Genomic DNA, 26840 nt, shown 5'->3' with positions numbered 1-26840 from the left:
AACCGGACCCAGGACCGAGTTCTTTCATTTTTTTCGCGCCCGACCCGACCCGACCCAACCAGATCCGACGATCGCAATAAAGTTCCTGATATCAAACAGGTTATTGCGCTCCACCTTGTCCAAATGTTGTGATTCGAATCATCCGTTCCAGCAGCAGGCTATTCTTGCAGATGGAGGTGTGGGTAATTTGATCCTGATCACATCAGCACGAGCCAACGCCCCCATCCCTCAACTTTCACACATCAGCACTTTGTGGCCGAGTGCATTGGACATGATCAGGGGTAGAAACCTAATGATTTCCTTACCCTCTCTCCCTTTTTTAGCCGACACAGTTTGCAGATGGTTGTAATGCTGTAAAGATTTGGAGTGGATTGTGGTGGGTGCAAGGCCATGAAGATTTGAACATGAGCAACACAGAAGCCAATGATCATTTTCTTACTGCTTTTCCTAAACTCAGTGAATTCAATTCAGAGAGATTGGACTGTAAGGTAAATTTCAGTGAAAGGAAAAATTGATTGATTGGGAAAATGGCAGGTCAGCTAGCAGGCTTTCCCCGTGCGTTTTGATAGTTAATGTACAGTACTGCAGATTCCCGGTGCTATCTGATCATTAGTCTACGATATACAGATCTACAGTAGTGTTTGATTGAAGAATTCTGGTTGATCAGCGTACACATAATGGCCAGCACCTCGAATAGCCTACAAAGCAAACAAGTAACGGATATGTTAAAGTTGACAAATTATTTTGAACAATTTCTAGCATTGACATTTGATACAATTTTACATAAAGGTTCGTATCACTTTTTGAAAACAAATATTCTTGCTCTGGAATATTTGATGTCCTGGGTGAATCTCAATAGATTTCAGAGTGTCCATCTATCCTTTGAGATCTTTGTAAGTTTTTGTCGCACTGCCAGGTAAAGAATCAGCAAGGGCTGCTTGTTAATTGTTTTTACACACTGGACTGTCTTGTTCCTCTATAAAATTACAGTTCAGTTTTAGAAGAAATAAAACATCCCAGCAGCCCTGATTCGAAGTATTAAAATGCAAAACAAATAATCAAACAGCGATCAAATAGAGTTAGCTATTTATTGAACACATTTCTTCCAATTCCTTGAGTACATAAAATTAAAGATCCCAACTCTAGGAGCCGAACTATGTTTTGTAGATAACTTTCAAATACATACAGTGTTTCTCCTTTCTGTCAGAAATATAAGCTTGTCTCTTCCGAAAGTTTCTATCAACATCTCGACAGCCTCATGACTTTTAAGCAATCTTCTCATGAGATTATCCATTTTCTCTCCACAAAGAAAGACTTGCTCTTCTCTCGCACCTTTCACAACCTCAGGACGTCCCAAACCACTTTCCACCCAATGAAGGTCTTTGAGAATTGTACTTCACTGTTGTAAAGTAGGAAACGCAGCAGTAATTACCCACAGCAAGCTCCCACAAACAGCACTGTGATAATAACCAGATAAAACAGAAACAAATCGCGTCAAACCGTAGATTAAAAAGAAAACAAGTAATCTACTCCAACAAAGCACCCAACCAGCAGTTCGGTGAACATTGGATTTATCATTAATAAAAACAAGAAATGCTGGAAATACTCAGCAGGTCTGGCAGCATCTGTGGAGAGAGAAGTAGAGTTAGCGTTTCAGGTCAGTGACCCTTCGTCAGACCTTACAAATATTAGAAATGTAAATGATTTTAAGCAAGTAAAGCGAGGAGAGGGAGGGGGGGTGGCTGTGGGGCAAGATATAACAAAAGAGAAGGTGTTTCTCGGACAAGTTCAAAGCGAATAACTGATCAGAAGGTCATGGAGCAAAGGTAAACGGATTGCTAATGGTGTGCTGAAAGACTAAGCATTAGTACAGAAAGGGTGTGAATTGACTGTAAAGCACAAATCACTCCAAACACCAACATTAAAAAAATATATATGAAACAGAAACAGTGGGTAGGCACAGTAGAAACAAACTGAACACACTGAAACATCTAAAATAATATAACCAAATAATAAAAGAAAAAAGGAAAAAAAAATAACTAAACAGAAAAACCAGTTGGGGGGCGGGCGAGGCGTCATGCTCTGAAATTATTGAATTCAATGTTCAGTCCAGCAGGCTGTAGTGTGCCTACTCTATAAATGAGATGCAGTTCCTCGAGCTTGCGTTGATGTTCACCGGAACACTGCAGCAATCGCAGGACAGAGATGTGGGCATGAGAGCATGGTGGGGGTGGGGCTGGGGTGGGGTTCAATGGCCAGCAACTGGAAGCTCGGGGTCATGCTTACGGACTTAGTGGAGGTGTTCCACAAAGTGGTCACCCAATCTACGTTTGGTCTCCCTAATGTAGAGGAGACCACATTGTGAGCTGCGAATACAGTATACTAAGTTGAAAGAAATACAAGTAAATTGCTACTTCACCTGAAAGTTGTTTGGAATTATGGACTACAGATTATAGGAATGAGAGGGCAAGAGTTTGAACAGCAGATTAGCTGAGACTGCTTAGGATGAGCTGATGGTAGAAAATGTAGTGGATGGTGCGAATATATTCTCCCAACCTCTCTCAGGGTTAAATATGACATCGAGGTTGTGAACAGTCTGGTTCATCCTGAGGCAGTTGGCAGAAGAAGAATTAATTTTTTAAACAGCAGCAAAGTTGAGGCGCTGGGACGGTCAGCTCCAGTGCTAAACCCGGATCCCTTTGCTCGTCCTAGAGACATAGAATTATACAGCACAGAAACAGGCCCTTCGGCCCATCGTGTCGGTGCCGTCCATCGAGCACCTATCTTTTCTTATCCCATTCTCCAGCACTTGGCCCATAGCCTTGTTTGCTATGGCGTTCCAAATGCGAAACTAAATACTTCTTAAATGTTGTGAGGGTTCCTGCCTCTGCCATCCCTTCAGGTAGTGTGTTCAAGATTCCAACAACAATCTGGGTGAAAAAGAATTTCCTCAAATCCCCTCTAAACCTCCTGCCCCTTACCTTAAATCTATGCCCCTGGTTACTGCCTAACGGGGGGGGGGGGGGGTTCTTCCCATCTACCCTATCTATGCCCCTCATAATGTTTTATACCTGGATAAGGCTCCCCCGTCTGCCTCCTCTGCATTAAGGAAAGCAACCCGAGCCTATCTAGTCTCGTTTCACAGCTGAAATGCTCCAGCCCAGACAACATACAGGTGAATCTCCTCTGCACCCTCTCCAATGCAATCAAATCCTTCCGACAGTGTGGTGCCCAGAACTGTACACAGTACTCCAGCTGTCACCTAACTAGCGTTTTGTACAGCTTCATCATAACCTCCCTGCTCTTATATTCTATGCCTTGGCTAATAAAGGCAAGTATCCCATCTGGCTTCTTAACCATCTTATCTACCTGTGCTGCTGCCTTCAGTGATTTATGGACAAGTATACCAAGGTCCCTCAGACTCAGACCCTCTTGTTAGTCCTCTCAAAATGCATCACCTAACACTTCTCAGGATTAAATTCCATTTGTCACTACTCCGCCCATCTTACCAGCCCATCTATGTCGTCCTGTAATCTAAGGCTTTCCTCATGACTATTCACAACACCAACAGTTTTCGTGTCATCTGCGAACTTACTGATCATACATCCTATATTCACGTCTACATCATTAATGTACACCACAAACCGCAAGGGTCCCAGCACCGATCCCTGTGGGACACCACTGGTCACAAGATTCCAACCGCAAAAACAACCCTCGTCCATCACCCTCTACCTTCTGCCACTAAGCCAATTTTGGATCCAATTTTTCAAATTGCCTTAACCAATCTCCCACGTGGGACCTTATCAAAAGCCTTGCTGAAGTCCATGTAGACGACATCAACTGCTTTACCCTCATCCAGTCACCTCCTCGAAGAATTCAATCAGGTTTGTTAACTATGATATCCCCCTGACAAAACCAGGCTGAGTATCCTTGATTAATTCCTGTCTGTCCAATTTGAGATTAATCCTGTCCCTCAGAATTATTTTCTGATTATTTCCCTACCGCTGATGTTAGACTCTCTGGCCTGTAGTTACCTGGTTTATCCCTGCTGCCCTTCATGAGTAATGGTACCACTTTCGCTGTCCTCCTGTCCCCTAGCACCTCTCTTGTGGCCAGACAGAATTGGAATATTTGCGTCAGAGCCCCTGCTATCTCCTCCGATGTCTCACATAAAAGCCTGGGGTGCATCTCATCTGGGCCTGGGGATTTATCCACTTTTACCCCGCTAAAACAGCTAATACTTCGTCCCTTTAAATGCTAATTTGTTCCAGTATATCACACTCCGCCTCCCTGATCTGTACTCCCACATCATCCTTCTGTATAGTGAACACAGTTCAGTTCATACCTCAGCTACTTTCCTTGGCTCCAAACACAGATTGGACCCTAAACTTTCCCTGGTTATCCTCTTGCTTTAAATATATTTATAAAATGCCTTGGGATTTTCCTTTGTCTTCCTGCCAGTGTTTTTTCATGCCCCTCTTTGCTATCTTAATTACTTTTTTTTTAAGTACCCCCCGATAATTTCTTTTTTGTAATTCATTCATGGGATGTGGACGACGCTGGCCAAGCCAGCGTTTATTGCCCATCACTAATTGCCCTTGATGATCTGCCTTCTTGAACCTCTGCAGTCCATTTGGGGTAGGTATACCCACAGTGCTGTTAGGAAGGGAGCTCCAGGATTTTGACACAGCGACAGTGAAGGAACGGCGATATATATCAATATATATCAATATCATATATCAATGTGATGCTGGGGACTTCAGAAGGAGGCCGCGATGGATCATCAACTCGGCACTTCTGGCTGAAGATTGTTGCCAATGCTTCTGCCTTATCTTACGCGCTGATGTGCTGGGCTCCCCCATTATTGAGGATGGGGATATTTGTGGAGCCACCTCCTCCAGTTAGTTGTTTAATTGTCCACCACCATTCACGGCAAATTCACGGATGTGACAGGACTTCAGAGCATCGATCTGATCCGTTGGTTATGGCATCGCTTAGCTCTATCTATCGCATGCTGCTTACGCAGTTTTCTATACTCCTCTAGGGCCTCCGCTGTTTTCAGCACTCTGCATCTGCCAAAAGCCTCTTTTATCTTCCTTATCCAATCCTCTATATCCCTTGACATCCAGGGTTCCCTGGACCTGTAGTTCATTTACGGGAACATGTTGGCCCTGAACTCTCACTATTTCTTTTTTGAATGACTCCGACTGGTCTGATGTTTGCTTTCCTGCAAGTCGCTGCTCACAGTCCACATTGGCCGCATCCTGTTTTATCAGATTGAAATCGGCCTTCCCCAAATTCAGTACCTTTATTTCCGGCCCTTCTTTGTCATTTTCCATAACTACCTTAAATCTTACAGATTTATGGTCACTATCCCCGAAATGCTCCCCCACTGACACTTCTACCACTTGTTGGGCTTGATATGGTTGTCGCTATTATCAGCATCATTAACAACTTACGGAAGATTTCAAACATCAGCAAGATTTTGCTTTTGTCGAATAAGTTTATTGCGTGTAGATGTGAGGTGCTGAGAATCGAAGCAATAGATGCCGAGGTGAGAATTATTTGTGTTGTTTCCCCTTTTGACTATCCGTGGGCACAGTGACAATGTTTCAGATCCATTTATGTTTCGTTCTATGGAGATCCCCACTTGCCCTGACCTTTTCCTGCCAGTATATCGTCGGTTTTCCAGCTCTGTCACCTCCTACCCGCCTCTCCCAGCTCTTTAAGGTTGTTTGATCCTCAAGACACTTACCTTCCTATCCTCCAGCAGTCACATCTTGCTACTTGTCAGCTGGATCTTGGTCATGTAGCTCCTCAAATAGACTCTTTGCTCTGGTCCTTCAGTGGCCACCTCTTGCCCCATACACTCTGGACTTTAGGGCTGCACTCAGTTGTTGCATTTATTAATGAACTGAGTAACTGATGCAACCGGATATTTCACCGCTGTCTTGAACTGTTCTCTGAACTTGGACTGAGACGCCACATAAATAAAGGTGTTTGTACAGCAACTTAAATTTCGCAGCATATATGCGACTTGTTCAAAGATATCATAAGCATTACCATCTAAATGGGGATCCAGGGCATCAAATAAATACAAAATATACAATAACCATAGAAGAATAAAGCTGCCAGAAATGGTTAAAAGTAAAATCATGGACATCCTTCTGCTCTCCATCTCTGTATCACTGCGATTCTGTCCCTTGCTCTGACCCCTCAATGCCTTACGGAGTCGGCTGGCCACTAAAATGTGTCTGACTGTCAGAGCGTTAAGGATGAGAATTAAAGCAAATGGGATCAATGGTGTTAATACCATTGAAAACCAAGTAAATGCCACCCACCTAGGGTCAGTAAAGTAGCTATTCTTATTGGAACAGAACCAGGGTACATTGTTGATTATTCTTTTAGATTTAAATCTGAAGTACCAGGCGACATTTTTTGAACAGAGCACAGTGCAGGTTGTTGCAAGAACCACAGCTGCAGTTTTCTTTGTGCAATATTTCGTTTTCATCTTCTGACAACAATTGGCAACAAATCTATCAAAGGAGAACACGACAGTGAGCCAGACAGAACAGTCAATTGCTGCACGGAGCAGGACATTGATAACAGTATACACGGGGGTCATGTCCAGGAAACACAGTGGGTAATAATAATAACGGAACCGCCTCAGTATGACATCAGTGATGATAACCATTAGATCACCCGTCGCCATGGCCACCAGGTAACGAGTGGTGCAGGTGGAGAGGCCGCACTTTCCCCAGAACAGGATCAGGATCGCCATTAAGTTAACTGCAGCGAGAGAGGGAGAGAGAAGTGAACAGAACATGGAAATGACTGAACAAGCCGATGTTATCTATTCTTCCAATCCCAACACTGACCCCTGAGGAACTCCACTGGAAACCTTCCTCTAGTCCAGAAAAAAATCTGTTCACCAATAAACTATATTTCCCATCATTCAACCAGCTGTATATCCGTTAAGATCTTGTACCTTTCATTGCATGAGATATAACTTGTTCTGTTGTGCAGTACTGCATCAAATGCCCAGTGTAAGTACATGTACAGCACATCAGCAGCATTACCCTCATCAACCCGCTCTTTTATGTCTTCAAACTAATCCAAAAAGTGACATAAACACGATTATCCTTTCAGAAATGCGCGCTGGATTGCCTTAATTAACTTGCCTTTTTTCCAAGCGGCGATTAATATGGTCCTGAATTATTGTTTCTCGATATTTCCATGCTACTGAAGGTAAACTGACAGACCTGCAGTTGCTGTAATTATCTTTACACCCTCTTTTGCAATTCTCCAGTCCTTTGACTTGACCCTGCATCTATGGAAGTCTTGGAAATTATGGGCAACGTCTATTCGATTTCCACTTTCACTTCCCTCAATGTCCTTGGATGCATGTTATCTCATCTTGATGCCTCATCAACTTGGAACATTAGAACATCGAAACAGGAGCAGGCAATTCAGCCGGCCGAGACTCCTTCACATTTAATTTGATCATGGCTGATTATCGACCCAAGCGCTACTTTAGGGGAGGCAGTGGCGTAGTGGTATTGTCACTAAACCAATAAACCCAGAGTACTGCTTTGGGGACGTGGGTTCAGATCCCACCATTGCTGAAAGTGGAATTTGAGTTCAAATAATAAATCTGGAATTCAAATTAAAAAAAAAAAAATGCTAGTCTAATGATGGCCATGAAACCATTGTCGATTGTTGTTAAAACCCATCTGGTTCGCTAATGTCCCTTCGGGAAGGAAATCTACTGCCCTGACCTGGTCTGGCCTATATGTGACTCCAGATCCACAGTAATCTGAAATAAAAACAAGAAATGCTGGAATCACTCATCGGAATGAAGGGTCACTGACCCGAAACGTTAACTCTGCTTCTCTTTCCACAGATGCTGCCAGACCTGCTGAGTGGTTCCAGCATTTCTTGTTTTTATTACAGATTTCCAGCATCCGCAGTATGTTGCTTTTATTTATGCACAGTAATTTGGTTGACTCTTACAAGCCCTCTGAAATGGCCTAGCAAGCCACTTAGTTAGTGCAGTTAGGGATGGGCAACAAATGCTGGCCTGGCCAGTGACGTCCACATCCGATGAATGAATAAAAAAAAAACTTTCCGGCGCTATCCCCATGTTGACGTCATTAGCATCTGAAAATCTATTGATTTCTGTCTTGAACATGAATAATGATTAAGCTTCCACAGTCCTCTGAGTAGGAATTTCAAAGATAAACCACCACCTGAGTGAAGAAAGTACTTCACATCTCTGTCTTAAATGACCTGCCACATGTTCTGGAGCTATGTCACATGGTTATAGACCGAGGATGTTCAAGATATAATCCCTGGGCCTGAATCCGGTCCGCCGATGGTTTCCTTTCACCCTGTGGCTCAGCTCTGATTGACAACTCCCATGTACATCAGACGGAGAGCGTAGACGGGACCTGTTTCTGGCGGGCTGGGTTACCCCCGTTTGCCATTTGTCACTCCCCGTTGCTGACTGCGATTGCCCAGGCAGCGTTAGCGCTGATTGGTGGAATGCGGAGACGGGACCCTGGAATCGGCTGCCCCTGCTGCTTTCGAGCTATTCAGTAAATGTCTTGTATCGTGAGCAGGTGAACGCCTCCACTCTCCCCAACGTAAATAATGCAGGCATGGTAGGTATCCAGTTGTGGGAATGGCTGCTGCAGGAAAAACTGAGTGGGAGACTGGAAGACTGAGTGAGGGACACTGAACAGAGAGTAGGGAACATGGAGCAAGCAAGACGGAAGACAAGGTGGGGTGGAGATGGACAGAGGAAAGAAAGAGATGGGGAGGGGAGAGAGGGAATGACATATAGAAAAAGGGAGGAGAGAGACGGGGCGCGGGGGGAGAGTGGGACTGGGAGAGGGACAGAGGTCGGTGCAGACAGAGAGAAACAGAGGGGAGAAGAGAGGGTCAGAGAGAGTGGAGAAAGAGGTACTAAGAGAGGGCGAGAGAGGGCCAGAGGGAGGAAAGAGGGAGTGAGAGACAGAGAGACTGAGAGAGGGATAGCGAGTGTGAGAGAGGAGGAGAGAGAAGACATAGAGTCATTTACTTACAGCACAGAAGGAGGCTCTTCGGCCCATCGAGTCCATGCTGGCTCTCCACGGAGCTATGCAGTCTGTCCCACATACCCCTCCTGATCCCTGTAGCCATACAATTCTACTTCTCTCAGGTGGCCATCCAACTTCCTCTTGAAATAATTGCTTCTCTCCACTTCCACCTCCCTTCTGGGCAGCGAGTTCCAGGTCATTACCACCCGCTGTGTAAGAAAGTGCTTCCTCAGATTCCTCCTTCATCTTTTGCGCAAAGATTTTCTTCTGTGCCCCTTAGTCAGAGAGATGAGTGGTGGGGGGTAAGTGGGAGAGAGAGAAAGAGAGAAGGAGACACACACACAGAGCACGGGGAGAGGGGCAAGAGGGATCATGGTCTCTCCTGAGAGATAGACATCTATCCAGAATACTCTGCATCGCTACATTAAGTGTGTGGGCATAGATAGACTGTGCATGCAAGCACAAATAATGCAGGGTATGTCACTAAATCAGTTTGCAATATAATGACCAGAATGTAATTCAACAAATTAGTATTCTCATTTCAAAGTTTCTTCACAAAAATGCCCTTTTTTTTGTTTTTTATTGGTAAGATACGTTTTTAGTGCCTTTAACTTCCGAAATGTTCTCATCAGACCCCGAGGCCAAGCAAAAATCGCAAAGCTACCCTCCACCCTAAAAGATGTGACAACCATGCTTTCGAAAATATACACCCAGTTTTCTCAATATCTAGACATTATAAAATCCTGCCTCTTCCTATATTCCCTTGCACGTGGTACAGGGTGTAATCTAGAGATTGCTTCATTTGAAGTCCTCCTTTCAAATTCTCTACCTAACTACCAAATTCTGACGGCATGGCTGATTCACTCTTTCCACCTATACCTTCACACCAATGTGGACTGCATCTGCTGCCTGTTCAGCCCCTCCCTCCCGCTGAGCGAGTTATGCAGCTGTCAGTGGCATTCTTGAACTTGCCATCAGGGTGGAAGATGCTGAAACTTACTGCTCAAATATTTATGCAGAATTCAAGAAGCGTCTTGAAGTTCCCCCATAGCGCAGGATGTGCCCACTAGTGGTCGGTGTAGCTCTACCATCCATCTATTTCTAGTTAATACTTCTTGCGAATAAGCTTTAACTTTCTCAGAAACCTTACTACTGTTAATAGTAAAGCTCAATACTATGAATAAAATTTACTTTTACGAATAAAAATTACCGCTGTTAATAAACCATCCCAGAAATAATAAACCTTACTACTATTTATATACTTTGCTGTACCAATAACTCTTCCTGATGGTAATATGCCTTACCAACAGTAATAATACTTAACGAAGGTAATATCAATTAAGAATATCATTAATCACTTTTCCAATCATAGTGAAACTTACTAATAGTTAAACATTTTACTTAAAATAAAATAGAAGACTTACCCGCTACTATGCTTTACTTGTTTATAATATGAAATCTTTTTTAAAATTTTATTCTCCCAGTTGTTTAGATTCAGCCCCGAGCAGCAATACACACTAGCCAATCAACTCACGACTCTGTGATGATATTACGGTTTGACTTTATCCCAAACGCTACAGCCACTGCTGTTTCCACCTCTCCCGATACCCTGCAAATCTGTCAAAGTCCCCAAGCTTAGGTCTCACTTTGCCTTCTCCCCATCAGTGTCCTCACAGGTGCAATCTGCAAATTTGCTCGAAGCAAGCTTCCACAAAACACAATGTGATATTGACAAAAACATTTGCTCCATTTGTGGTTATAATTGAGATTTAACTCTTGCTGAACACACTGGGGATAATTCTTCGACTCTTCTTCAAAAGAGTGTCATGGAATTTTGTTCTGCATCCAGCCAACCATGGTCTTATTGAATGGTGCAGCAGGCTCGAAGGGTCGAATGGCCTTCTCCTATTCCTAGGTCCTTTATTATTAAATGGTTCGTCAAACCTTAATCATATACAGAAGTGAGATGGTTTATAATGACAGCCACATATCCATCCAGGTAACAACAAGGTAATAAAATTCAGCACCCAGGATTCCCAGATTCTCAGGGCCATACTGAGGTATAGGAAATCCTCAGCACCATAAAGTGTTTTCAGTAATTAAACTTAGAGTAACTATAAGTAAATTTGCAGAGGATTTGAAAGAACTAACGGTGTTCACTGGCTATTTACCTCAGTGAATTGATTTAGTCGGGGATGTGCAATTGATCACAGAACAACACGTACTATAAAGCATATTCAACGTACAGAGATAGCATGCCCCTTGTCAACGATTACATCCATAAAACACACCAACAGTACCATGGGTTTCAGAGATCAATTTCGTGACACAATGATTACAAAGGAAAACCGGATTGTTCCATTTCAGTTAGAGATCCATGGTATCATTCACAGTAGCAGATACTCCAAGTAAGACTATGTCACTGTGAATAGGAGTTCTGATCCGGTTAGTGACATGCACCCAGTAAAATTCTGTAATTACAGTTCCTCGTACTACTACCTTCCCTCAGTTAGGTACCTACACTAATATCTGACTCAACATTACACCATATTAAACTAAACGCAATTACTAGAGAATGAATGAAAGTGTACATCCGAACATACCAACATACAAAGTAGGAGCATGAGGAGAATATTTGTCCCCTCTAGCCTGCTTTGGCATTCAGCAAGCTCGTGGCTGATCTGATTGTGGCCTACACCCCACATTCCCACCTACCCCCAAGAATAATTGACTCTGTTGTTAGTCACAAATCTATCTACCTCTGCCTTAGTGTGTGCCGCAGACAGATTTGTTGTCATTGTAGCGAATGAAATAAAACGCAGAGGCAATTCAATCTGTTTGGCTAATTACATAATAGCACAGATCTTTAAAACGGCGAGGTCGAGTTCAGCACTTCACTTTATAAATCACACATTAAAACCAGAGGCATTTCAAACAAATTCCACTTCAATATTGTGTGACTTACTAGGAACAGCAACAATGGCAAGAACCATATAGAATATTTTGTCAACCATTTGTCTTGGAAGATGCATTTCTTTACGTGAAGTGATCTATCCCTTGGTGCTTCAGAAATCTATATGAATGAAACGTTGAGACGATGCATTCCCAAAGCCTTTAATTTATATCTTGTGGAATCTCCAAGGAGTATGCAAATTTAAACCTGTTTAATTTGTCTTTTTTTTTTGTATTTTGAACAAACAGATTATGACAGCTGAGTTAAGTCCCTGTTGTGCTGGACTATATTTAGCTCTTATTTTGAATTGGAATAAGTTCACGTCACATTGCATGAATTAACACAAGATAATTTAATGTCGTATGCACTCAACAACTGATATATTCCTTCAAATATCACCGGTCCCATCTCTAGATCTCATATTGTGTCAGTGTTCGCTTTCATATTGGTGTGGCCATTCTGAAATTGAAATCCTGATGTTAGTTTTCACTCTCCGGCTTGCTCCACAGCTCTCTGATTTTTTTGACTTTTATTGTGTTAATTCAGTAAAACAATTCAAGATATAAATTGTCTCGTGATCGTCAAACTATACAATCCATCAAACTAATGCAGCACCAAAAATTTAATATAAAATAAATGCAAGAAATACTGGAAATGCTCAGCAGGTCTGGCAGCATCTGTGGAGAGAGAAACAGAGTTAACTCTTCAGGTCAGTGACCCTTCATCAGAAATGGCAAGTGTTAGAAACGTAACAGGTTTTAAGCAACTAAAGCGGGGGTCTGGCAAGAGATAACAAAATGAAAGACGTTGATAGGACAGAGGCGTACATAGAATAACTGACCAGAAGGTCATGGAGCAAAGGCAAACGGTATGTCAGTGGTGTGTTGAAAGACAAAGCGTTTGTGCAGAGAGTGTGTTAGGTGACAGATAAATGAACATCCCTGGCCCAAAGCACAAAGATGACATAAAAACAGAGGGTAGGCACGTAGTAAAAAAAAGAATGATAAAGCAAACTAAAATAAAATAAACACATTTAAAAAAGCAAAAATAGCTAAAAATAAAAAGGGGGTTCGTCATGCTCTGAAATGATTGAACTCAATGTTCAGTCCGGATGGCTGTAGCGTGCCTAATAGGTAAATGAGATGCTGTTCCTCGAGCTTGCATTGATGTTTACTGGAACACTGCGGCAAGCCATGGAGACATATGTGTGCATGAGAGCGAGGTGATGTTGAAATAGCATGCAACCGGAAATTCAGAGTCATGTCTTTGGACTGAGTGGAGGTGTTCCGTAATGCGGTCACCCAATCAGCGTTTCGTCTCCCCAAAGTTGAGGAGACCACATTGTGAGCACCAAGTACTGTATACTAAATTGAAAGAATACAGGTAAATCTCTGCTTCAACTGAAAGAGGTTTTTTGGGGGCCTTGAGTAATGAGGAGAGCAGAGGTAATAGGGCAGGTGCTACACCTCATGCGATTGCATGAGTAGGTGCCGTGGGAAGGGGGCGAGGTGGTCTGTGTAATGGTGGAGTGGACCAGGGTGTTGCGGAGGGAACAGTCCTTTCGGAATTTTGACAGGGGAGGGGAAGATGCGTTTGGTAGTGCCATCATGCTGGATGTGGCGGAAATGGCGGAGGATGATAGAAACATAGAAAAATTAGAGCAGTAGTAGGCCATTCGGCCCTTTGGACCTGAACCGCCATTCAAAAAAGATCATGGCTTATCGTTTAATTCAGTGCCATATTACCACTTTCTCCCCATATCCGTTGATCCCTTTGGCATTAAGAAATGTATCTATCTCCTCGTTGAATATTTTTAATGGCTTGGTCTCCACTGCCTTCTGCGGTAGAGAATTCAACAGGTTCACCACTCTCTCAGTGAAGAAATGTATCCTCATCTCGGTTGTAAATGGTATAGCCCGTACCCTGAGACTGTGACCCCTCGTTCTGGACTCCCCAGCCAACGGGAACATTCTCTCTGCATCTTGCCTGTCTAGTCCTGTTAGAATTTTATAGGTTTCTATGGGATCTCCTCTCATTCTTCGAAACTCCAGTGATTATAGGCCTAGTCGACTCAATCTCTGCTCATACATCAATCCTGCCATCACAGGAATCAGCCGAGTAAATCTTCTCTGCGTTCCCTCCATGGAAATAATATTCTTCCTCAGATAAGGAGACCAAAACTGCACACAATACTCCAGATGTGGAGATGATCCTTTGGATGTGGAGGCTGGTTGGATGGAAAATGAGGGCAAGGGAAACCCTGTCGTGGTCTGGGAGGAAGGGGAATGGTTGAGGGTAGAGTTGTGGGAAATGGGCCGGACACGGTTGAGGGCCCTCTCAACCACAGTGGGGGGAAAACCTCAGTTGAGGAAAAAGGACGACATATCAGAAGTGCTGTTATTTTAGGTTGCATCATCAGAGCAGATGCGTGGGAGACAGAGAAACCGGGAGAATGGAACAGAGAATTTAAAGGAGGCAGGGTGTGAAGATGTGTAGTTGAGGTAGTTGTGGGAGTCGGTGGGAATATAATGAATTTCAGAGGACAGCCCATCCCCAGAGATGGTGGGAGAGAAGTTGAGGTCGGGAAGGGAAGTGTGAGAGATGGACCATGTAAAAGTGAGAGAAGCATGCAAAGTTGATAAAGCTTTTCAGTTCGGGAAGGAGCAGGAAACAGCACCGATACATTCATCAATGTAATGGAAAAAGTGTTGGGGAAGGGGGCCTGATTCGGACTGAAACCAGCAACAAAAAGACAGGCATCACTGGGACCCATGCAGGAACCCATAGCAGAACATTTTGGAACCTGAGGATAGGCTGTCCACTAATATTCATCATACGCCCATCGATTCCCACAGCTACCTCGACTACACTTCTTCACACCTTGCCTCCTGTAAGGACTCCAATCCATTCCCCCAGTTTCTCCATCTCCGATACTTCTGCTCTGATGGTGCAACCTTCCATGACAGCACTTCTGATATGTCTTCCTATTTCCTCAACCGAGGATTCCCCTCCAGTCCTTTACCGTCTATGGTCCATTTCCCACATCTTCACCCTCACCCCTTCCCCTCCCTCTCAGGACCGCGACAGGGTTCCCCTTGTCCTTACTTTCCACCCCATCAGACTCCACATCCAAAGGATCATCCTCTGCCATATCCGCCACATCCACCCATGATGCCAGTACCAAACGTAACATTCCCTCCACTCCACTGTCAGCATTCCGAAGGGATCGTTCCCTTCATGGCACCCTGATGCACCCATCCCTTACGCCCAACACCTCGAGCCCTTCCCAAGGCACAGTCCCATTCAATCGCAGGATGTGTAACGCCTGCCCTTTTACCTCCTCTCTCCTCACTATCCAAGGCCCAAACACTCCGTTCAAGTGAAGCAGGGATTTACTTGCACTTCTTTCAACTTAGTACACTGTATTCGCTGCACACAATGTAGTGTCCTCTACATTGGGGAGACAAAACGCAGATTGGATGACCACTTTGCAGAACACCTCCACTCAGTCTGAAAGCATGACTCTGCTCTACCGCTTGCTAGCCATTTCAACACATACACCTTCTCTCATGCCCACAAATCTATCCTGGAATTGCTGCAGTGCTCCAGTGAACATGAACGTAAACCAGAGGAACAGCATCTCATTTACCGATGAGGCATGCTGCAGCCTGGCGGAATGAACATTCAGTTCAATAATTTCAGAGCATGATGGACCCGCTTTTCATTTGTAGTATTTTTTGTAAAAAAAAATTGATTATTTTAATTGAGTTTGTTTCATCATTCCTATTTTTAACCTAGTGACTACGCATTTTTATTCGTATCTGTGCTTTGATCCAAGGCTGATCATTTTTGTGCCAATTAACATCCTCTCTGCACAAACGCATTGACTTTCAGCACACCATTATCGTACCGTTTGCTTTTGCTCTTTGGTTCTGGTTAGTTCTTCTCTGTGACCCTCTGTCCTATCAACACCTTGCATTTTGTTATGACTTCCACCGCCCCCACTTTATTTGATTCAAACTTATTACATTTCTAACACTTTTCAGTTATTTTTTATTGTTATTCGTTCATGGGATGATGGCGTCGCTGGCTTGGCCAGAATTTATTGCCCGTCCCTAATTACCCTTGAGAAGGTGGTGGGGATCTGCTTCTTGAACCGCTGCAGTCCATGTGAAGTAGTTACACCCACAGTGCTGCTCGGAAGGGAGTTCCAGGAATTTGACCTAGTGATAGTGAAGGAACGGCAATGTAGTTCCAAGTCAGGATGGTGTGTGACTTGGAGGGGTACTTGCAGGTGGTGGTGTTCCCATGCATTTGCTGCCCTAGTTCCTCTAGTTGATAGAGGTCGCAGGTTTGGAAAGTGCTGCCTAATGAGCCGTGGTGCGTTGCTGCAGTGCACCTTGTAGATAGTACACACTGCAGCCACTGTGTGCCGGTGGTGTACGGAGTGATTGTTCGTGGATAGGGTTCCAATGCAGCGGGCTGCATTATCCTGGATGGTATCAAGCGTCTTGAGTGTTGTTGGAGCTGCACCCATCCAGGCAACTGGAGAGTATTCCATCATTTTCCTGACTTGTGCCTTGTAGATGGTGGACAGACTTTGGGGAGTCAGGAGGTGAGTTACTCGCCGCAGGATCCCTGTCCTCTGATCTGCTCGGTATTTATATGGCTACTGCGGTTCAGTTTCTGGTCCATGGCACCCCTTAAGATGTTATGGGGATTCAGCGATTGTAAGGTTATCAAATGTCAAGCTGAGATGGTTGGATTCTCTCTTGTGGGATATGGCCATTGCCTGGCACTTGTGTGGCATAAAAGTTATTTACTAATTATCAGCCCAAACCTGGCTATTGTCCAGGTTTTGCAGCATTTCTACACGGACAGCTTTAGTATCTGAGGAGTCGCAAATGGTGCAGAACTCTGTGCAATCGTCAGCAACATCCCCACTTCTGACCTTATGATTGAAGGAAGGTCAATGATGAAGCAGCTGGAGATGCTTGGGCCAAGGACTTTACCCTGAGGACCTGCTGCAGTGATATCCTGAAGCTGAGATGATTGACCTCCAACATCCACAACCATCTTCCATTGCGTTAGATATGACTCCAATCAGCAGAGCGTTCCCCGCCACCCCACCACCCACCCGCCCCCCCCCCCCCCCCGATTCCCATTGACTTCAGTTTTGCTAGGGCACCTTGATGCCATACTCAGTCGAATGCTGCCTTGATGTCAAGCGAAGTTACTTTCACTTCACCTCTTGTGTCCAGCGCTTTTGTCCATGTTTGAACCAAGACTGTAATGAGATCAGGAGCTGTGTGGCCCTGACAAAACCCAAACTGGGAATCACTGAGCAGGTTATTGCTAAGCAAGTGCCTCTTGATGGCACTGTTGATGACATATTACATGACTTTATTGATGATTGAAAGTAGACTAATGGAGTGGTAATTGGCTGGATGGGACATGTGCTATTTTTTTGTGGGCTGTACATACCTGGGCAGTTTTCCACATTGCCCGGTAGATGCCAGTGTTGTAGTTGTACTTGAACAGCTTGGCTCGGGGTGCGGCAAGTTCTGGAGCACAGGTCTTCAGTACTATTGCCGGAATATTGTCATGGGCCATGGTCATTGCAGTATCCAATGCCTTCAGCCCTGTCTTGATATCACGTGGAGTGAATCGAATTGGCTGAAGTCTGGTATCTGTAATGCAGGGGACTTCAGGAGGAGGCCCAGATGGATCATCAACTCGTCACTTCTGGCTGAAGATTGTTGCAAATGCTTCAGCCGTTTCTTTTGCACTGATGTGCTGGGCTGCCCCATCATTGAGGATGGGGATATTTGTGGAGCCACCTCCTCCAGTTAGTTGTAGAGCTTTGATCTGATCCGTTGGTTATGGGACCGCTTTGCTCTGTCTATCGCATGCTGTTTATGCAGTTTTACACGCAAGTAGTCCTGTGCTTTAGCTTCACCAGGTTGGCACCTTATTTTGAGGTATGCCTGGTGCTGCTCCTGGCATGCCCTCCTGCACTCTTCATTGAACATTTGTCCCCTGGTTTGGTGGTGTTGGTAGTGTGGGGAATATGCCGGGCCATGAGGTTACAGATTGTGGTTGTGTACAATTCTGCTGCTGCTGATGGCCCACAGCGCCTCATGGATGCCCAAGTTTGCATTGTTAGATCTATTCGAAATCTATCCCATTTAGCACAGTGATAGTGCCACACAACACGATGGAGGGTATCCTCAATGTAAAGGTGGGACTGCGTCTCCACAAACACTGTGCGGAGGTCAATCCTACCAATGCTGTCATGGACAGATTAATTTGCGGCAGGAAGATTGGTGAGGACAAGGTCAAGAAAGCTTTTCCTTATTAGTGCTTCCCTCACCACCTTCCGCAGTACCAGTCTGGCAGCTATGTCCTTTATGACTCGGCCAGCTCGGTCAGTAGTGGTGCTACCGAGCCACTCCTGGTGGTGGGCATTTAATTTCCTTTCCCAGAGTACATTCTGCGCTCTTGCCGCCCTCAGTATTTCCTCCAAATGGTGTTTAACTTGGAGGAGTACTGATTCATCAGCTGAAGGAGGGCGGTGGATGGTAATCGGCAGGAGGTTTCCTTTCCCATGTTTGATCTGATGCCATGAGACTTCATGGGGCCCGGAGGCGATTTTCAGGGCTCCCAGGGCAGCTCCCTCCCGATTGTGTACCACTGTGCTGCCATCACTGGCGGACCTGTCTTTGCGGTGGGAAAGGACATACCTGGGAATGGTGATGCCAATGTCTGGGACATTGTTCTGATGAAGGTTCACTGACCTGAAAGTGTAACTCTGCTTCTCTCTCCACAGATGCTGCCAGACCCGTTGAGTACTTCCAGAATTTCTTGCTTGTATTTCAGATTTACAGCATCTGCAATATTCTGCTTCTGTTTAATTATCGAAATCTAATATAATGGCTCAAACTAATGCAGCCCATCAAACTAAAGCAGTCTCACAGAGGACACAGTTCATCATGATAATATAGAACCTAAACTAAAACAGCGTTTTAAACTAAAACTGTCCCTCAAAAAATATTATCTCTCAAATTAATACCGACAATAATGGAATGTAAAAGCTCAGACTTATACAATATCCAGACCTTCCAATCCCCCTAACAACTAAATGAGACATTCGCTGGCATTAACTGCTCGGATTCTCTCGGAAGTCATGATGTGTGCAAATACAACGTCCACGACTTAGCGGTGAGATTCGTAACTCTGAATGCACCGTGGATATTTCTGCCGTTTAGGACGAAAGGAACCACATCATTGACTTGGGCTGCATTTACCCCAATGCAATTAGACCTCCCCATTAGCGACGCCATACCTGAGTGGGAAGAGATTACATTGGAAGCTGAATTGGTTTGGCTGCTTTACAATAACACTTCTCTCATAAAATCAAATAACATTGGAATGTTTCTGGCACATGAGGTCATTCAATCAATCATGTCTACCAGAGAAATTTAGTCACTGCTTTCCCGTGTTTTTTTTTAACTCGTGACTCTGCATTCTTTTTTGCATTTTGACAATGACCCAATCCAGTTTTGAAAGTCACTGTTTAATCTGCATACATCAGATTCTAATAGATGCGAGTGGGATCCTCTTAGCTCGCCAGTCTTGTATCCATGTTAATATCTTACCCCTTACACCATTATTATTAGCATTTATCTTGGATGTGGCACCTTGGCAAATGCCTTCTGGAAATTTAAGTATAATACATCCACAGTTTCCCTTTTATCCACAGCACAGTTTACTTCCTCAAAGAACACTAGTAAATTGGTTGAACATGTTTTCTCTTTCACAAAATCTTGTTGACTTTGCCTGATTACCTTGAACTTTTCTAAGTACCCTGCTATAACGACTTTAAAAATAGCTTCTAACATCTTCTCTATGACAGATGTTAATCTAACTGGCCTGTAGTTTCCTGCATTCTGTCTCCCTCCTTTTTTTTTGAATAAAGGAGTTACATTCGCTATTTTCCAATCTAATGGAATCTTCCTCAAATCTAGGAATTTTGGAAAATTGACCCCATCTTTATCGCCGTACATTTCTGACAAACATCCGTTATTTCTTCCTTTATACTTCATCCTACCTTGTGATTGTTGTTGGGGACCTGTGCACCGTTCCCACAAGTGGCTGCATTGTTTCTTTTGCCGATTACCTGAAATTGGTGTCTTCTGGTTTTTGATTCTTCCAGCAATGTTTCTCTGTATTTTCAAATCTATTTGGCAAGGACATAAAACTGGGTGGGAATGTGAGTTGTGAGGAAGATGCAATGTGTTTTCGAGGGGATTTGTATTGATTGATATTGCAAACTCCTCGAAATGAAATCTAGCTTTAAAGGTGTGCAAAGGAAACCCGAGCCCAGTTTGATTGCCGGAGCTGGAAGCCCGATATGTTCCCGGCCCGAGTACGGCACGTGTCGTTGGAGCCAGTCAGTGTCGGGTCGGGTCGGGTCGGGTAGCAGGCCTTTACATCCGAACATGGCTAATGGCCCACTATCCGACGACACGTATTGTGTTCAGGCCGGGTCATGTCGAACTTCTGGTTCCCGTATTCGGGCTCGCAAGGGTTTCCTTTGCACACCTTTATCTTGCTTTCCATTGGCAGATTTTTTTTTAACTGACGCTGCACTGTGAGCATCCTAGTTATTCGAAAGTACTATTCATTCAATATTGCTCCCCAGCCATTTACGTGCCAACCTTAAGGCAAAAATTGCTCTCTTCACATATCTCCCGCTTTCCCTCTTGTCTAATGTCTCCTTCAACTCCAGCTCCTTTTGGTCTCTAACTAACTTTCATCGATCTAGTTCCATTCCACTTGTATACTCTCACGTTCCAATCCACCTCTCGCCCACTGGTGCTTTTCTCGTTCACCTTTCTCTTGTTCCCTTTTACCTCTCCTCTTCCATTTATTTCTACCCCTCCTTCTCCCAGTTTCCATTCTCCCTCCCCTTTCAAACTCCCTTTCTATCTTTCTTCTCACGCCCCATTCCTCATGTTTTCTCACACTTCTCATTCTCCCAGTCATCACGCATATCGTTCTACCTAAAATCCCACATACTCCACTACCTCTCCTCTCCTGCTTCTGTTCACGCTCTACTCAGTCATCACCCAGCTACCGATCGCCATATCCATTCTGTTCCACTTCTCATCACACATCAAATATGTCGACTGTTATCTGCAGTTCCAAAATACAAGAGTTCGTACATTCAGGAGAATCAATAAAATATAAAAGCAACGGGGAGGATGCACGAACAGTGCCAGTCTGGTCGGATATCTTAAGGAACCTGAGCAAGAGACACTATTTTCCCCAAACAATTAAACAAAACTAGCAATATCATTTCTCATCATTTACCCATTTCAGCTTGACAGTATCAATTAACCTGCTGACAATATTTGGCTCGGTGTAATTTGACAAGCACCGTATCTACAACTGAAAGAAATATGTATCATAAACTTCCCTATCAGGAGTTACTAGCTGTTCTTTGAGACGAAATCCATTGATCAACTTCAGCCTAGTCTGCGTGTGTTTTATAAGACCATGATGGGTCATGAATACTGGGATTGAACCTATAGTTATTGTGGGTCTTTAGGCTGATGATTGAGTTTTGAGACATGCAGAACACTTCTAACTCCTCATTTCATCCAGGGACTGCGAACCAGACTGTCCTGGGCTTCATAACTTTCACGAGCCCAGTCCTTTTCCTTGCCTCACAAGTGGCTACCAGGAATTCTCCTGAGTCTCCTTCCATAAACCTTCACTGATGAATGCAAAATTCCCTCAACTTCATACGTTCAGTCTCTCAGGAACATGGAAACTCTTGTGTAGGTCCACGCCTCTCGTCCTTTTCACTGCCAACATTCTGTCCCCATCCCGGTGCTCGAGCAAGCTGATCCTACAAACAGAGCTGTCCTTCTTTCCTGCAATCTCTCCAGCAGCCTGCAATTTAGCCCCGCAGCCTTGATGCACAACCCTTTCTTCTGTTCCAACCCAGTGCTGTGTCGCCTTTAGTTTAATTCACTGTACATTGCAAATTACTGGGCGGCACAGTGGCGCAGTGGTTAGCACCGCAGCCTCACAGCTCCAGTGACCCGGGTTCAATTCTGGGTACTGCCTGTGTGGAGTTTGTAAGTTCTCCCTGTGTCTGCGTGGGTTTCCTCCGGGTGCTCCGGTTTCCTCCCACAACCCACTTGTGGGTTGATAGGTAAATTGGCCATTATGAATTGCCCCTAGTATATGTAGGTGGGAGGGTAATTTAGGGACTGGTGCGGATGTGGTAGGAATATGGGATTAGTGTAGGATTAGTATAAATGGGTGGTTAATGGTCGGCACAGACTCGGTGGGTCGGCACAGACTCGGTGGGCCGAAGGGCCTGTTTCAGTGCTGTATCTCTAAATCTAAAATATACGCCCGCATCGTACAAGGAAAAGCAGGTGCTCAAGTGTCAGATCTGCTTCTTTGTTAGTCTTCGTGTTTTTCCACTGAGTTAGCTGCTTCTCTGTTCCAGACCAATTCCACATCCTGAGGAAAATTATTGACTCTGAAACTTCATTGCATTACGGAGGGTGTGCTGCACTTTTGGCGATCCTTTACCATAGATATTCATGCAGTCGACCACTTTGGCACAGGGCAGGAATCCAAACAAGTGTTGGTCCTTCAATCCTCTCTGTCAGTGAAGAATAACGCATAGCATTCTTTGAAGAAGAGCAGAAAGCACCATCCTTGAAGACAGCCAACTTAATCCCGGAAATAAGATCACGAAAAGCCATTCGCTTTTCAGTTCCTAGCAATTTTTCCCCGAATAGCTTTTCACACATTTACAGCCAGAAAATGAAGAACAAACAAAAATATGTTTTATCTTTTAGTTCAGCAGAATTGATTCTTGAAAGTAGAAACAGAACAGCTATAACCTCGGTGTTAAACATTTCCCCATGCAGCGAGAATCTATCTTCCTTAGGAATTATTATTATGGTTGTTACTTTAAATTCTGTTATATGCAACGACATCACAAAAGTACTTTCACTTAAATTTTAGTAACAAACTTTTCCCACCACCCCCTGAAATCTAGGTCTCTGTTTTAACCTTGTGGACAGATCACCTGAGTAGGGGGTCTAGGACCATGAGACACTGCCTCGGAATACGAGGTAGGCCATTGAGGAACGAAATGAAGGGGAATGTATTAACTCAGGGAGTGGTGAATCTTTGGAATTCTCAACCAAAGTGGCGTGCAGAGGGTCAGTTATTGAACATGTTCAGAAGAGAGATCAATAGATTTCTAGATATTAAAGACCGAAGGTGATATAGGGATAGTGCGAGAAAGCAGTTGAGGCCAAATCATTAAATATATTCAAGAAAGAGCTCGATATACTTCTTCAGGCTAAAGGGATCAAGGGATATGGGGAGAAAGCGGGAACAGGGTATTGAGTTTGGATGTTCAGCCATCATCCTGTTGAATGGCGGTGCAGGCTCGAGGGGCAGAATGGCCTATTCCTCCTGCTGTTTCCGATATTTCTGTCACACTCCCCAGCTTTCCTCGTGCCTTGAGCTGAATATAGAAAGAATGCTCTCTGCTGGACAGAACATGTAAAATAAGAGAGGGGGGAATGTGCTATGTTGGCAAAACGTAAGGAAGCTATCATAACGCCTTCAAACAGGGACAGGTTGCCAACAAGCCGATCCACCATCGTCCAAGAACATGATTGGTGACGAAATTGAGGGGTACAAAATTATGAGGGACCCAGATAGAGTGGACAGGAAGGACCTGATTCCTCTAGCACAGACATCAATTACCAGCGGGCACAGAGTGAAGGTGATCGGTAGATGGATTAGAGGGGACATGAGAAACATAGAAAAATAGGAGCAGGTGTACCGCACTCGGCCCTTTGAGCCTGCACTGCCATTCATTACGGTCATGGCTGATCATTGAAACCAATACCCTGTTCCCGCTTTCTCACAGAATCACAGAATAATACAGTGCAGAAGAGGCCCTTCAGCCCATCGAGTCTGCAACGATGCATTAAAGACACCTGACGAGCCTACTTAATCCCATTTACCAGCACTTGGCCCATAGTCTTGAATGTTATGACGTGGCAAGTGCTCATCCAGGTACGTTTTAAAGGATGTGAGGCAACCCGCCTCTAGCACCCTCCCAGACAAGGCATTCCAGACCGTCACCACCCTCTGGGTAAAAGAGTTCTTCCTCAAATCCCCCTTAAACCTCCCGCCCCTCACCTTAAACTTGTGACGTCTCGTAACTGACCCTTCAACTAAGGGGAACAGCTTCTCCCTATCCACCCTGTCCATGCCCATCATAATCTTGTACACCTCGATCAGGTCACCCCTCAGTCTTCTCTGCTCCAGCGAAAACAACCCAGGCCTACCCAACCTCTCTTCATAGCTTAAATGTTCCATCCCAGGTAACATCTTTGTGAATCGCCTCTGCACCCCCTCCAATGCAATCACATCCTTCCTATAATGTGGCTACCAAAACTGCATACAGTACTCCAGCTGTGGCCTTACCAAAGTTCTGTACAACTCCAACATGACCTCCCTGCATTTGTAATCTATGCCTCGATTGATGAAGGCAAGTATCCCATATGCCCTTTTCACCACCCTGTTAATCTGCCCTTCTGCCTTCACAGATCCATGGACAAACACGCCAACGTCCCTTTGTTCCTCGGAACTTCCCAGTGTCAGGCCATTCATTGAATACTTCCGTGTCACATTACTCCTTCCAAAGTTTATCACCTCACACTTTTCAGCGTTAAATTCCATCTGCCACTTTTCTGCCCATTTGACCATCCCATCTATATCTTCCTGTAACCTAAGACACTCCAACTCAATGTTAACCACTCGGCCAATCTTTGTGACATCCGCGAACCTACTGATCCTGCCCCCGACATCGTCATCTATGTTGTTTATATAAATGACAAACAATAGGGGACCCAGCACAGATCCCTGTGGTACACCACTGGACACTGGCTTCCAGTCAATAAAACAGCCGTCTGTCATCTCTCTCTGTCGCCGACAGCTAAGCCAATTTTGAATCCACCTTATCACATTACCTTGTATCCCATGTGCATTTGCTTTCTGGATAAGTCTCCCATGTGGGACTTTGTCAAAGGCTTTGCTGAAATCCATGTAAACTACATCAACTGCACTACCCTCATCTGGACACCTGGTCACATGCTCCAAAAAATACAATCAAATTTGTTAGGCATGACCTCCCTCTGACAAAGTCATGCTGACTATTCCTCATCAAATTTTGCCTCTCCAAGTGGAGATAGATTCTCTCCTTCAGAATTTTCTCCAATAGTTTCCCTCCCACTGACGTGAGACTCACTGGTCTGCAGTTCACTGGCTTATCTCTACAATCTTTCTGAAATAGTGGGACCACATTAGCTGTTCTCCAGTCCTCTGGCACCTCCCCCGTGGCCGGAGAGGAATTAAAAATTTGGGTCAGAGCGGCTGCAATCTCCACCCTCGCCTCCCACAGCATCCTGGGGCACAGATCGTCCAGACCTGGAGATTTGTCCACTTTTAAGCCTTCCAAAACCTCTAATACCTTGTCACTCCCTATGACAATTTGCTCACGAACCTCACAGTCTATCTCTCTCAGTTCCATACCTGCATCTACATTCTCTTGGGTGAACACAGATGTGAAGTATTCGTTCAACACCCTACCAATGCCCTCTGGCTCCACCCACACATTTCACCCTTGGTCCCTAATGGGTCCTACTCTTTCCCTGGTTATCCTCTTCCCATTGATATACTTACAGAATATCTTGGGATTTTCCCTACCTTTACCAGCCAGAGCTTTCTCATATCCCCTCTTTGCTCTCATAATTGCTTTCTTAAGCTCCATCGTACAGATTCTGTATTCCACTAATGCTTCCATTGATTTGCTCTCCTTGTATTTGCTAAAAGCCTCTCTTTTCCTTCTCACTGTATCCCTTGATCCCTTTAGCCCGAAGAAGTATATCGAACTCTTTCTTGAATATATTTAATGGTTTGGCCTCAACTGCTTTCTGTGGTAGAGAATTCCACGGGTTCACCAATCTCTGGGTGAAGAACTCCCTCCTCATCTCAGTCCTAAATGGCTTAGCCCTTATCTTTAGACTGTGACCCCGAGTCCCGGACTGCCCCAGCATCGGGAACATCCTTCCAGCATCTAATCTGTCCAATCCTGTTCGAATTTTGTAAGTTTCTATGAGATCCCCTCTCAATCTTCTAAACTCTAGCGAATACAATCCTAATCGACCCAATCGCTCTTCATACGTCAGTCCTGCCATCCCAGGAATCAGTCTGGTGAAACTTCGCGACACTCCCTCCATAGCAAGAACATCCTTCCTCAAATAACGGGACCAAAACGGCACACAATACTCCAGATGAGGAAAATAGTTTCATCCAGAGGGTGGTAGGTGCCACTTACAGGAATGGTGGTGGAGGAAGAATCCCTGCATTCTTCTAAAACGTACCTGGACATGCACCTGAAGTAACCTGCAAAGCTATGGACCAGGTGCTGGAAGGTGGAATTTGGTTGCATAGCTAGTTTTTCAGGAGGCAGGGACATAATGGGCTGAATAGCCTCCTTCTGTGCTGGATTATTTCTATGGTTCTATGGTTCTAAACAGCGACTTGATGCTAAATAAGTGAACAGTTCTATTAGGAGGCAAACTGACAATATTTGCAATGTGTCCAACAGAGGAGCGAGTGTGCTCCCAAATGAAATATCCAAGAAGAATTACTAAAGGTTTTCAATGCACTTTCACCGCTCATTCATCAGG

At 44.5% G+C, this 26840-nt stretch overlaps 1 protein-coding gene across 1 annotated transcript; it reads right to left on the bottom strand.

The window, feature by feature from the left end:
* Positions 1-5890: 5890 nt before the first annotated feature.
* LOC137360129 (probable G-protein coupled receptor 139) lies at positions 5891-6781 on the bottom strand. Its single transcript, XM_068025689.1, has one exon. The coding sequence runs from the start codon at positions 6779-6781 to the stop codon at positions 5891-5893; it is 891 nt and encodes a 296-aa protein (XP_067881790.1).
* Between the last annotated feature and the right edge of the window lie 20059 nt (positions 6782-26840).

This window comes from Heterodontus francisci, unplaced genomic scaffold, assembly GCF_036365525.1.
Source record: "Heterodontus francisci isolate sHetFra1 unplaced genomic scaffold, sHetFra1.hap1 HAP1_SCAFFOLD_483, whole genome shotgun sequence".
In the NCBI taxonomy this organism is placed as follows: Eukaryota; Metazoa; Chordata; class Chondrichthyes; order Heterodontiformes; family Heterodontidae; genus Heterodontus; species Heterodontus francisci.
Note: the sequence above shows the minus strand (reverse complement) of the source record. Positions and strands in the feature narration are given on the sequence as shown.